The sequence below is a fragment of the Neofelis nebulosa genome, chromosome 8 (genome assembly GCF_028018385.1).
Source record: "Neofelis nebulosa isolate mNeoNeb1 chromosome 8, mNeoNeb1.pri, whole genome shotgun sequence".
Taxonomy (NCBI): domain Eukaryota; kingdom Metazoa; phylum Chordata; class Mammalia; order Carnivora; family Felidae; genus Neofelis; species Neofelis nebulosa.
Genome location: NC_080789.1, coordinates 67,263,818 through 67,276,525, shown reverse-complemented (window position 1 = coordinate 67,276,525; position 12,708 = coordinate 67,263,818). Strand labels below are relative to the sequence as shown.

Here is a 12,708-nt window from a genome sequence, read left to right as displayed (position 1 = left end):
TCCAAAGAAACGTAGGTTCACTCCAACCTTTTGACCTTGGAGAGCCCCACAGGAGTGGTCATTTTCGTTCAGTCTGTCCTCATGAGTTTGGTTAGAAGAGGAGCTAGAGGTGACAGGACCAGGGCCTGCAAGACAGGCCCCTTCTTGCAGCCTGAATTGGACAGAATCTTCAAGCAGGAAATGCATTTTTGACACAGGTGCCATGGCTTAACTGATTACAACTCTACCTGGTAAACAGAGTCTGGGTTCAAATCTCACTTCTGTCACATATTACTAAATGAGCCTGGTTCTTTCTTGTGTCCTGGGGACTCCTCCAGTACTTCTCTTGCCCTTGTCCACAGGGTATGCCAATTCATGGTTAGAAATCCCTTGCATGGTACCTCATTGGTCTCCAATGCAATTGTGAGCTTGGAAAACTTGGTTCCTTAAGGGCTTGGGAGAGCTGGCCATACCCTCTATCCTGTGCTAAATATCCACCTTGCAAGCCTCCAGGGCAACTTATTAGGCCTGGAGAAGGACCACTAACTAGCAAAGGAGGACCATTTCCTTGGATGTTAGTTTTTCAGTTTTACATTGGATTTCCTTTCTTTGAGGTATCTTCTCCTTTTTATCCTTTCAGATTTCTGGACCCGTGAATCCTCAGGGCCCATTTTAGAAGCTCTAGCCCCAGTAAGTCACGGCACATTGGTAGTTGCCCCCCCGCCCCCAAACACACAATTTCTAAAATTGTTGCCTAACCCAGTCCTTTCACCGATTTAAGGGTGCGGGAAGACCTTGGGACTCAAGGGAACCAGAAATGAAGAGAAACTAGCCTGGAGAGGTTGCAGAAAATAAATCTGGCAGCAGGAGTTTAAAGATTTCCCTCCCTTTCTCCCCATTTGAAGAGGGTGAGGTACCACTGATTGAAGTGGAACTTGAATCTCCTAGCCAGTGATTCTCAAACTTTAGTATACATCAGATATTCTCGAAGGCAAGTGAAGACCGGCTTGGGCTGTATACATCATTTAGTATACATCAGATATTCTCGAAAGCAAGTGAAGACCGATTGCTGGGCTCCACTCCCAGAGTGTCTGATTCAGTTTGTTTGGGATGGAGCCTGAGAATTTGCATTTCTAAAACAAGTTCCCAGGTGATGTCCATGTTGCTGGTTCAGAGACCACCTTTTGAGACCCAAGGCCTAATATAGCACTCCAGGAATAGAAGGAAATTTTGCCAGCTCAGGATCTCTAAGCGGTATATGGGAATAGATTTCACTTTTCTGTTACTGCCCAGCTCCACTCACCCCCATCCAGTGCATTCATCTGAATAGGAATGGAAAGAACATATCTTCTGGCATCTCTGGTTCTGAGTCAGGGCTCACCTTGCCCTTGATGGAAATAAGGAAACAGTGGTTTGAGTGCAGAAGTGCTGGAAAGAAAAGGACTTTGTCACAAATTATCACCCCTTTAGCTCCCGGAAGGAGCTAAACAAGGGAAAACTTTTTCTTTCCACTTCTACTATCAGAGCTAAGGCTTAAAATGTAAATGACTCTGGGAAAAGCTACTACTGAGTTATTTCCTCCAGTGTAAGGGATTCTTTGAAGACATACTTTGATGGAATAGAAAGGGGAGGACACTTGGGCCCTGAACAGGGTAGAGGCACCACAGAAAGAAAAGGTGACAGGTTTCTGAAGATGGACTTCCCCATTTTACATTTGCCCAGAGAGAACACAGAGACAGTTTTTTTATTTAAAGGGGATGGGTGGACACGTGGCAAAGCAAGTTGGGAGAAAGATGGGAGTTTGAGACTGATTCCCTATGGGACAAATCATTCAAATCTATTCACCCATCTGATGGCTGTTGCTTATTTTATTTTTCATCCAAGGAAAGTGGTGTTGGACCGAGGTAGAGAAGACAGTGGTATACCGGAAATGCCCTAAGATGTCCTTTCTGCAGAAGGCCCTTAGACTCCATGATGCCTTTCATTTGGGTATTACGACTGCCCCCTCACTTTGGGGGCTTCGCTTACTCTCCTTACATTTACTAAAACAGATCAAAGGCTGGAGGTTAACATTTGGTTATTAAGAGGTGTAATCTGATAGTACAGGGAGTCACCTCCCACAGGTCTTTAAAACGAAGTTTGTGAGGAGCTGGATTTGTTAGCATGTCATCGTTTTAAAAAATATAAGTAGAATGTAAGCAATACTCTTGTAGTCATTAAAGACTAGACTCTGTCTTTATCCCCTATTGCCTCTGATATCTTAGTCCTTAAAATATTTAGCGATCCTTGCCCTGTAATTCTTGACACAAATATATAACGACCATACTGGGTCAGGGTAACTCCCTATGATCCCAGATTAGTGATTCCATGGATAGGCTCTGAACCTGCTAAATGTATATATAAAGCAGAGTGAATTGCTAATGTCTGTTATTCTCAAAAAGTGAGTTTCTGGTTTTTATCAGATTCTCAAAAGGGTCTATGATCTAAAACAGGTTCTGAACCATTGCTTACATAGAGCTGATCTGCATTAATGAATGAGGTGTAGTGGGAGGGTAAAAGAAATGGTATAGCCCAGTTTTACCACTGGAATCCAATACTCTCCTAGTCCCTGGGGTATCTCCTAATACTAATCCTAAAATGTTCCTTTCTCTGAGGACTTTATAAAGGGCTGGTCATTTTGCTCTATTACTAGGAATGTAAGCAAGAACAGTACATTCCAAGCAAAGAAGGAAGGCTGCTCTGAGCAGCAGAAGGGAGGCAGGGGCTCGGCTGCTCAACTCATATACACTCTAAGAAGCCAAGTCAACAAAATGGCCCTATTTTCAGCTCCATCTGGGTCCAGAACTCTGAAGAGCTGTGATTCACCCAGTTTTTCCTAAGCAAATGGGACAGTCACTAAACTAGATCATTGCAGCTTACTTCCTCTTGCCTCTCTAGTTAATTCCACCAATTGTGGTTGAGAAATAAGTTAAGGACAAACCAGAGTCTAAGCATTAAAGAGAAACTACCCCACTTTCATCCACTTTGCTCCTTTCTCTCCCTAACCCCAAACTGCTCTTTCATACAAGATCATTTTTAAATTATAAGCTTGGTATTAACACATTATCAATAAAGCAAAACAATGACCAACTTATCAACCAACAGATGCTAGAATACTTATGTAAGTCCTGGAGTTAAGAGTCTTAGTGTGGATACCTGTCCAGAATTGGGAAGAAAACCCAATGCATTACCCTGCATCAGCTGAAAAGCTAAACCATAGCCATTTCCCTCAAGTTCTGTTTCTGGGAGAATGAGATCCCCAAGAAAAACTGTCTCCTTGATGAGGCAATCAAGGTCAGATAAGAATGATGACAACAACCTGCAAGCACTGTGATTCCTGCCCTAATTTCCCAGCACTAAAACAAGACAAAGAAACCCACTAAGCACGAAGCTTCTATATGCAACTTACTTGAAATCAACAAGAAACAGCTCACCTCACTGAGGATGGGTCTTTCTTTCTCCTCCCAGCCCAAAAGAATCTGTGGCCAGGAGAGTCAGACCTAGACATATATATCCACGTTTGTCTTGATCTCACTAATACTGGGGAAGACATTATATCTCAACTCCCACAACTTAACCCATCACTTAACCCTTTCCATGAGGGCTCTCTTAATTGCTCAGCTTACTTCCTATCTTGAAACAAAACAAAAACTCCCATACAATCCCTACTACCCTCATCCCCAGAAAACAGCCCCTAGAAAATCTAGCTTGTACAGTTTGCACTTTGCATGCTCTCTGAATTCAAAGACCCTGCACACAGATACACATAGACACATAAAGACACAGATAAGAGAAGAGGGGTCTGTTCAAGGGGATAAAGTTTTTTCTTCCGTGTGGGCCTGGGTTACTTGTGGGTATAAGTCCATCTCTTAGCATTGTATGTAGGGTGATCTCTCAGCTGGATATATGTATGAAGAGGATGAAGAGAGTAGGAATAGGGGGTGAAAAGGTTCTTGTTTCTATTTTTCAGGAGGTAGGGGTAAGAGGTGTGGATGTATATTTCGATGATCTGGTTAAGGGTGATGGACCCACACAGGAATGAGGTCTGCCCCTCAGCTTTCATTTGGATAAAAAAAGGGGGACTCTGGGTACCTGATCACTATTTCTTTCCTGTTTCCTCATTACTCTCTAACCCAGTGTTCACCAGTGTGTTTCATGGAGTCACCAGTTCTGTGGGATGTAAGATAGAAAGGATACTGAGGTCAAATAAATTTAGGAAACACTGCATTAAAAGAGGCTTAACAATTCCCTGTACCCAGAAAGTTCTCAGAGTCTTTAATATGCTAATATGGTCTTTCTCTCTATATATAGAGAGGATATAATAGTTACAGTATACAAAGGTGGTACTCAAATATTTAACTGGGATAGCATAGGCTCCAACCACTCGGCTTGGACCTCAGTAATAAACTCCCTTGAGAATGGGCTCAGGCTGAATATCAGCCCATGTAGTAAGCACTGTTTCCTAAAGTTTTGCCCAAAGAACTCATCTTGTGTGGTATCTCACAGAACTGGTGAGAAATGTCTGGCCAATGTTGGAACCTCATCTTTCCAGGCATGGAGCCAGGGCTCATGATTCTGGCCATTGGGGTGCAGGAGAGGGGCAACTCTGGGAGAGACTCCTGGTAGCACCAGCTGCTGATAGATGTGACCACAGCTGCAGCAGAAACAGATCTCAAAAGACAGATGTCCCTCTGTCCCAGCTGCTCCGGGGACTTTGTCCCTGGTGGGTCAGCAGGTGCCTGTCCAGGTGATGTTTACGGCCAAAGCTCTTTTCACAGCGAGGGCACTGGAAGGGCTTCTCCCCAGTATGGGTCAGCCAGTGTCTCACCAGGTGGTGCCGTCGGCCAAAGCTCTTCCCACACTCAGTGCACACATGGCACTTTGGCACTGGTGGGGCCCGCTGCCGTTTCCTAGCCCCAGGGCTCTCTCCAACCTCTTGGCCCTTGCAGGATTTGCCTTCCGCATGCACTCTCTGGTGGCTGGCTAGATGGGAGTTGCATCGGAAATTCTTGCCACACTCAGAGCACCTGCTGGGCTTGTCATGTAGGTGGGTTTTCTGGTGCCGGATCAGGTGATGTCTTCGCCCGAAGCTCTTTTCACACTTGAGGCAGCTGTAGGGCCGCTCCCCAGTGTGTGTTTGCTGGTGCCTGGCAAGGTGGGAGCCCCACACAAACTGTTTCCCACATTGGGGGCATGTGTGCGGTCTTAACAGGGAATCCATCTCTGTGCTACATAGAAGGTTTGAGAAGCTATCTTCCTGAAGAAAAGGTGGGCCCAGGAGCATTCCTCTGGAGCTCCTGGGCATGGAATCCCAGCTCTCATCCTGCTCTGGGTTCCAGAGAACAGTATCTTCAGACACACTAGATAACATTCTGGGAGGTTCTGCTTCTAGTTCAGGGGTATCACCCTCGTGCTCACTGCCATCTCCTGTGGAGAAGGGAAAATACCAACCCCAAGAGGGGAGTCACAAGAGAGTACCCCAGGACCCAAGTCATAGGTGAGGTAGTATGATTCCTGTTAGGGCCTAAACCTTACCCCACAAGGGCTGAGAGAACAGGCTCTAATGTTGTATAAGACAGTGCAAGAGGTGCAGAGGTTAAAAGCCTAGACTTAGGAAGCAGATTACCCAATTCTGAATCTCAGCTTTCCCACTTAACTTCTGTAAGCCTTCATTTTCTCTTCTGTAAAATGGGAATAATTATAAGATAAATGTTATAAGATAGATAGTAGAGTACCTGCACATAGTGAGCACTTAGTAAATGGTCTATGCTATTGTTGCTATTTATTTATTATTATGAGCATAGGTGGAGAGAGTTAAGAAATGTGCTGCAATCCTCACTGGCTGAGTGACCACCTGTCAGCAATACAAGAGACATTTTGGAAAGCATTTACAATAACATCAACAATAACAACAACAACAACTAACATTTATTGAGTGCTTATTATGTGCCTGGTACTGTTCTACTATGTTAACATATTTAAATCTCACAGTAACATATGGATGAGGAACCCAAAGAGGGGTGAATTTCTTTTCCAAGGTCCCCCAGGTGTGGTCCTAGATTACAATCCACAAAGTTTGGCTCTAGAGCCTGCCTTCTAAACCTTTCTGCTACACTGTCTTGCTGTTGAAGAAAAATATCTCTATACTTTTTGACTCCGTAACTCACTGAGCAGAGGAGGGATTAGACGGACATGTAATGATGACACTCCAAGAGGGGTGAAGGAAGTGGCTGAAAGTCTATTGTAGGTGCTTACCTGTATATGTGACCCTCAGGATGTCCCTCTCCTCTAAGTCTTGGGGGTCAGGGACCCATTGTTCTTCCCCTCCTTCTAGTTGAGAAAGCATGTCCAGCTTGGGAATTGGAAATCCTGCCCATGGGAAAGGAAAACAGAGATGTCAATGAGTTCAACTGTAATTATCTATTTCTGACAAAAAGCTATTTCCTAGATTACTCCTTGGAACTGAAGATAAAAGAAGGCCAGATATAGGCCTCTCTCCCCAAGCCCCCATGTGATTTCTCTTAAGTCCCTCTTCTTTCTTTTAGAAAATCACATTCTCTTCCCTAGTGTGTCTGTTCTCTTCTACTCAAATTCCACTCGAATTTCAAATACTAGCACAACTGTGTTTAACTTCACTTAATTAGCCCTACTAGAGCCGTCCTACCCCCAGACTCCCATCTTACCCTAGGTGGCCGTTGAGTTTCCAAGGACTCAGTTCTATCACTTAAATGTCCTCTCTGCTTTCTAAGAATCTCCCAATTCCCAACCAAGGTGAGCCTAAAGTTCTCTTCTCCACAATTCAGCATTATTTTGCTGTTGTTTTTAAAAAATGACACCTCGGGGGGCCTGGGTGGCTTGGTCAGTTAAGCGTCCGACTTTGGCTCAGGTCATGATCTCACGGTCTGTGAGTTCGAGCCCCGTGTCGGGCTCTGTGCTGACAGCTCAGAGCCTGGAGCCTGTTTCGGATTCTGTGTCTCCCTCTCTCTCTGCCCCTCCCCTGTTCATGCTCTGTCTCTCTCTGTCTCAAAAATAAATAAACGTTAAAAAAAATTAAAAAATAAAAATAAAAAATGACACCTCACTTCCATTTTCCTTGAATTAGGCTTAATGCTCTTTCTCTGGTGAAAGCTTACACATATTGCCAGCCAGGGAAAGTACCCTAGACAGACACTCTAGAGCATCAGCTCTAGAGCAGATGGCTCCATCCTCCCAGAGTATAATCTTATAAAAGTGGCTAGGGAAGATTATGCTTACTTAGAGAGACCACTATCCCACAGTTTTCCTGCATGACATATTCTCCATAAAAGTCTGTCTGAGAAGGATCCAGGCTCCGCCACTCCTCCTGAGAGAAGCACAGTGATACATCCTTGATGGTTACCAGGCCCTGAAACAAAATGTAGCATCATCTGTTAGTAATTGTTCGTTAAGGAAAATGTGATCTCAGTATAAAATGCTGAGATAGTAGAGGAGAGAGGCACAGGAGCATCTAGAAAGAGAATTTCCCAGAGATAGGGCATACAGTTTTGGTGAAGGGTAAATGAACAGAGGTGTAAAAGTAATGGTCAGTGAGTGAGTAAGGATAATGTCTCTTGAGGAGTTTCCCACTGGGACCATGGCAAGTTGGAGGCACGCTCCCTCATTGCTCATTGCTCCCTCTGTTTAATTACGGTGTCTGCCCAGTGCTTCCCACTTGCCTTATTGTTTTCATTGCAGAAATTGGGTACTAACATCTCCTTCCTCCACTTGACCTTTCCTTTTGTATCAGCACAAAATCATATAGATAAAACATTCTTTCTTGCCCTCCACCCATCATGCCATATCCCTATCTTTTGAGGTAGCATAGTAGGGTGGCTAGAAGCCCAGATTCTTGAGCCAAATGACTCCTGGCTCTGCCACTTATTAGCAGTTTGGCCGTACACAAGTGCTTCAATCTTATCCTACCCTATTTTCTCATCTGTATAATGGGCATAATTGAGTTTCTCTCAGGATTAAATGGGTTAGTATACGTAAAGCGTTTAGAGAACCACAGTATGGCAAGCATTCTGGGAGTGTAGTTCTTCTGTGGTTCTTCCATTGCCTTCTGAATCTTAAATCTCTCTGGCTTTGCCCCTCTTTACATCTTTCTGTTTTCTCTTTTTTTCCATAAATGCTCCACTGTCCACCCAGTCCTGCCTATTTTACGTTCTTCCAAACTTCCTTCAGGTCATCTTTTCCTAATCTTTCCAGATTTTTTTTCTTAAAAGACATTAATAAATTGTTCTTAAAATCCCTCTAGGGATAGCACAACCATCCATTAAAAACAAATTAACCTCTAGGAATTCACCCTCTTCTTGTCAAGCCTCCACTCATTTTTTCAAGGGTATGATGAGCCCCTTGGAAAGGAAAGAATCTGCTCAGTTATAAGATGGGGATACTATTAGTGATCATGCGAAATAACAAATCAATAGGGTGATGCTGAGGCTACAGAAAGGCAGTCTTGATGAGACCCTGGGAGAGGCTAAGGGAAGCACACGGCCCACCTGTGATCCTGCCGCAAGAAGTGCAGCTGCCATCTCCCAATCTCCGGTGCTCCCCTCCTGGGGAATGGCAGGAACCCAGGGGGCCGACTGAGCTGAAGAGAGGAAAGAGGAACCACTAGAGATGGACCATCCACCCTTTGCCAGTAAGAGACTGGGCCCCATGTTAAAGGAGCTTAAAGGTCACATTGTCCTGTATTTTTGCCCACTGATAAAATTCAAATGCATACACCTAGTGGAAGAGACCTTTACTCAAAATATTCTGCAAGGGTATTGAGTGGTTTTTAGTAGAACTTATATGTCAGCCATCTCTACTGGACTAGCTGTGGTTTGAATTTATATTATTTGAATGTAATTTTCACCTAGTAAAGTGCATCTCACTGGGTATGTTCTCAACAGTAATCAGAGCTGTTGTCACTTCCTTTGTCTCCCACATACAATACCACTAACCATGCACTTGCAGCATGTGGAGGGAATGATTATGCAAGAAACGGGAGAAACCCAGTTTCATGGTTTACAGAACCCAGGAGCTCCTTATACTCTGTGACCAGGGCTCAGGAAGAATGGACTAGTCCTGGTACTGGTTATGGTGTTCAGTCCATGGCAATTTGGGGATTTTAACTCTGCTTTCAACATAGATTAAGAGACTACTCTTTGTACTGTGCTCTCCCCTCCCCGCTACCCAAACCCACACACACACACACCCTCCAGGCTCTTACCCTTCTCCTGAAGGGACTGTGGCTCCTCTTCAAGGTCACAGCACAGGTGCTCCAGTGGCCCTGGTGCTGTTCTCCATGGCCCCTCTTCTTGACTTCCCCTTTCCACCTGAGGCTCTGTTCCATCCAGCTGGACATTCATTGACTCCCATCCTGTCCCCAGGACTGCTGTTTGTTCTGAAAGCATCTTTGCTGCAAACCCAAATTGTGACCTGAAACAAATTCATTATCAGCTGTGCCCATTAAAAATGTAAAGGGGTAATACTCCCAAGGGAGTTATGGAAAACAGCCCTAGGGATAAAAGATGAAACTGGGTACGAGAAGCTTGATGGAAGATGAATTTTAAAAGCTTGGTGTGTTCCAATCAACTAAGCCTGGGCCGGGCTTCTTGGAGAAATTAAGAAATGAGCAGGTGCTAAATAGCAAAGTCACTAACAGTTATTTTGGGGACCTCATGGTAGATACAGAATATCCCTGATGGCTGTAAGAACTTCATTTGAAAAAAAAAAAAAAAAAGAACAATCCTGGAAATTCAAAAGCTATTCATTTAATTTCAACCACTGAAAATACAATAAAGTAAGCAATCTGGACACATGCAGGAAAGAATATGCACTGACTTCCACTCAACAAAAATGGATATAATCACATGTAAGATTTTCTGCCACAAATCCATTCTCATCAATTGGTTCAGAATGAAATGACTACTATAGGTGGCAGTCCCAGGCAAAGGTATGTGTGTGTCAGGAGCACACACCTCCCTTATGAGACTAAACCAAATGACACCTCACTTAAGCCTCAACAAAGGGACACAACCTCTCTGATGCAGAAAATGAGAACTGGTAATAAATGTGGTACAAAGACCAATAACTCAGAAAGCAGGGGTAAAACTCCCAAGCAACCCTGACAGATAGGAGAAATTGTTAGTCAACGGGGAGTCGATGTCTGATGGAGAAAAGTAAAAAAGAAGAGAAAGTGTTTGAACCAAAAGTGGATAAAGGGGAAATAGTTGCTGCTAATATGACCTCGCGGTGAATTCAAAGTCCTATGAGTTGAAACATAAGAAAGAACCTGAGACAGGAAAGATCCAGTCAGATCTCATTAGAAAAATATATTCAATTTCAAAGAAGGGTGTGAAGAAGCCAGAGTATGTTCCATCAGAAGAAACAAAAGTGGAGAAAGAGATGGGAAATATGGCCATTGGGAAAAAGTTAAAAGCAACAGATATAGTTTTCTCCTGTCTGGGAGAAAACAGAAGTGGTTTCTATCTCTGTGTACAGGTCTATTCTCTTGATTGCCAAGAGAAGAGATTTGAGTTAGATAACAAATATTCTTAATAATAATCCTGTGGTGCGTAGGACCAGGCTGTGGGCTTTTCTCCTCTCTGGACATCTTAGGGGTCCTGACCCCTCACGTGTTGTTGACAAGGGATTCCCTGCCTCCTCGCAGATAAACAGTCTATGAGATGGCACAGAGAGCCCTTCTACTTGGCAACATCAGTGTGTGTGTGTGTGTGTGTGTGTGTGGTGTGATTTTTATTCAGTACCGAAGCCGTCAGAGCCAATGAAAGGCTTCCAAAAACAGGTCAGAACCTTGGTGAACTATCCTGGCTCACTCATACCCATTCAATGACATTTGCAAGAACCCAGAAGCCCAGGATAGGTAATGACAGATGTCAAGTCATTTATTTTCTTGCCTATTTGTCTTTGACAGAAGAGGTAGGTGACAACCCTAAGCCCAATGCACAGGAAGGGAACAAATTATCCTTTCATCTCAGAAGTCCAAAGGAGTCTCAGGGCCTCATGGGAGCATCCTGGACTGATTCCCAGCTTAGGAGGTTTCCTTTTCAGAGACTTCTCATGAGAAAGGAAAATTCCCCATAAAGCAATAAAGGGAAACTTCCATTTTAGCTTTCTCTTCTGAATTCCAGCCCCTGTATTTGCCTCGTTTTTAACATATAAGGTGCGAATTCCCTCCCTTCACTGGAGGTCTTCCTTGTTTCTCAAGCTCCTTTTGAACATCCTCCCTCAGGGCTTTACCTACAGCTACTATCTGAACACCTGTCTCAAACTCATTTCTCCATCCCCCCAGCAGCACAGTCCCTTGATGGGAAGCCTCCTTCTGCAGAGCTTGCTGGGCTAGCTGTGAGCCTCTCCAGACTACTGGAGACTACTTTCCACAGAAAACCTGTGGAAGTGCTGGCAAAAATCTCAGCAGCAAGGGGGTGGCTACTTATCCTCACACTGCATTTCCTACATGTTCACTCTCTCAGAGACAGCACCTGGGCAGTTAAGGTGTCAGCCCTAACCAGGTTTCTCCTGGCTCCAGGATGTTCCCAGGCCTGCTGGAGTCTGGGTTCTAGGGCTTGCATTTCTCACTTTTCCTCATATATCCGGGGCTCAAGCCACCTGCAGAAGTTTTTGCAGCGGGCGCTGTTGAATAGGGAAAAGGCGGTGTATCAAAATGAGTGGCCCAAGGGCACGAGGACGTGTCTCTCCCGTTCTGTCAGAGAACCCTGCCCTCCGCCCCGGGTGGGGCATGGGCGGGACGGGCGCCTGCTCCGGAGTAAGGTTGCTTCTTCCCTTCTTCTTGTCACAGTGCCCCTGGAGAGGGTCAGATTTCAGAGAATCCGAGAGGCTGAGCCGGGGCAGGGGAAGTGAGGTCAGAAAACAGGTTTCCCGTGAACTGGGGCAAGAGCAAGTCAAGAGAAAGGAGCCACGGGGTAACCTGTGCCCGAGTGACAGCGGCGGGAACCGCGGGGCCTGACAGCGACGCTGGGGACGGGGAAGCCTGAGCGAAGGCCGGACACCGAATGTCAGTGGGGCCAACCCCCCGGTTAAGGCAGCGACCGGAGGCCGCGTCGATCCTCCTCCCCGCCCCGTGGGTGACTGGGCCCCCACCCGCCTTCCCGGGAAGCCGGGCGTCCCTCCCTCCAGCCGCGACTAACTGCGGCTCGGCCCCACTCACCCCGGTCGGCTTGGCCTGCGGCCCGTGCCTCCCTCCTGGGCGCCGCCGGCCCCTCCCCTCCGCCCTCCGCTTCGTCGGAGCCGCCGGCTGCTGAGCCAGCGACGGGCGGAGACGGCTGCCGGGCGGGCGCGGGTGGGGCGGGCACAGGAAATCCCCGCCCGCTTCCGGGGCTCGGCGGCGGCGGCGGCAAGGGGGAGGGGGAGGGGGAGGGGGTGGACCGTGGCCCCCACGCCCCCCATCGCTCAGGCGGGTAGAGCCGGGGACCTCCGCGCCCGCCGCCCCGGGACGCCGGATCCAGCCTACGGTGGCCGCCCACCCGCGCCCGCTCCCTGACTGACCATTTTCGGTCCCGGCCTTCGGCCTCCCACGGGGTTCTTTGCACAACGGGTTCATTAATTACCCCGACATTTAATAACCGATCGTTGTACGCCAGACAATCACTGTGAGAGCAAATTCTCAGGCAACAATCTGGAATTCGTCAAGGAGCTTGACTT

General features: G+C 46.2%; 1 protein-coding gene across 1 annotated transcript; it reads right to left on the bottom strand.

The window, feature by feature from the left end:
• Positions 1-1,704: 1,704 nt before the first annotated feature.
• ZNF641 (zinc finger protein 641) lies at positions 1,705-12,345 on the bottom strand. Its single transcript, XM_058742977.1, has 6 exons — positions 12,215-12,345; positions 9,254-9,462; positions 8,538-8,629; positions 7,273-7,402; positions 6,274-6,387; positions 1,705-5,445 (listed from the first exon to the last, which is right to left on the bottom strand). The coding sequence occupies exons 2-6, from the start codon at positions 9,435-9,437 to the stop codon at positions 4,691-4,693; spliced, it is 1,275 nt and encodes a 424-aa protein (XP_058598960.1). The 5' UTR covers positions 9,438-9,462; positions 12,215-12,345; the 3' UTR covers positions 1,705-4,690.
• Positions 12,346-12,708: the final 363 nt, after the last annotated feature.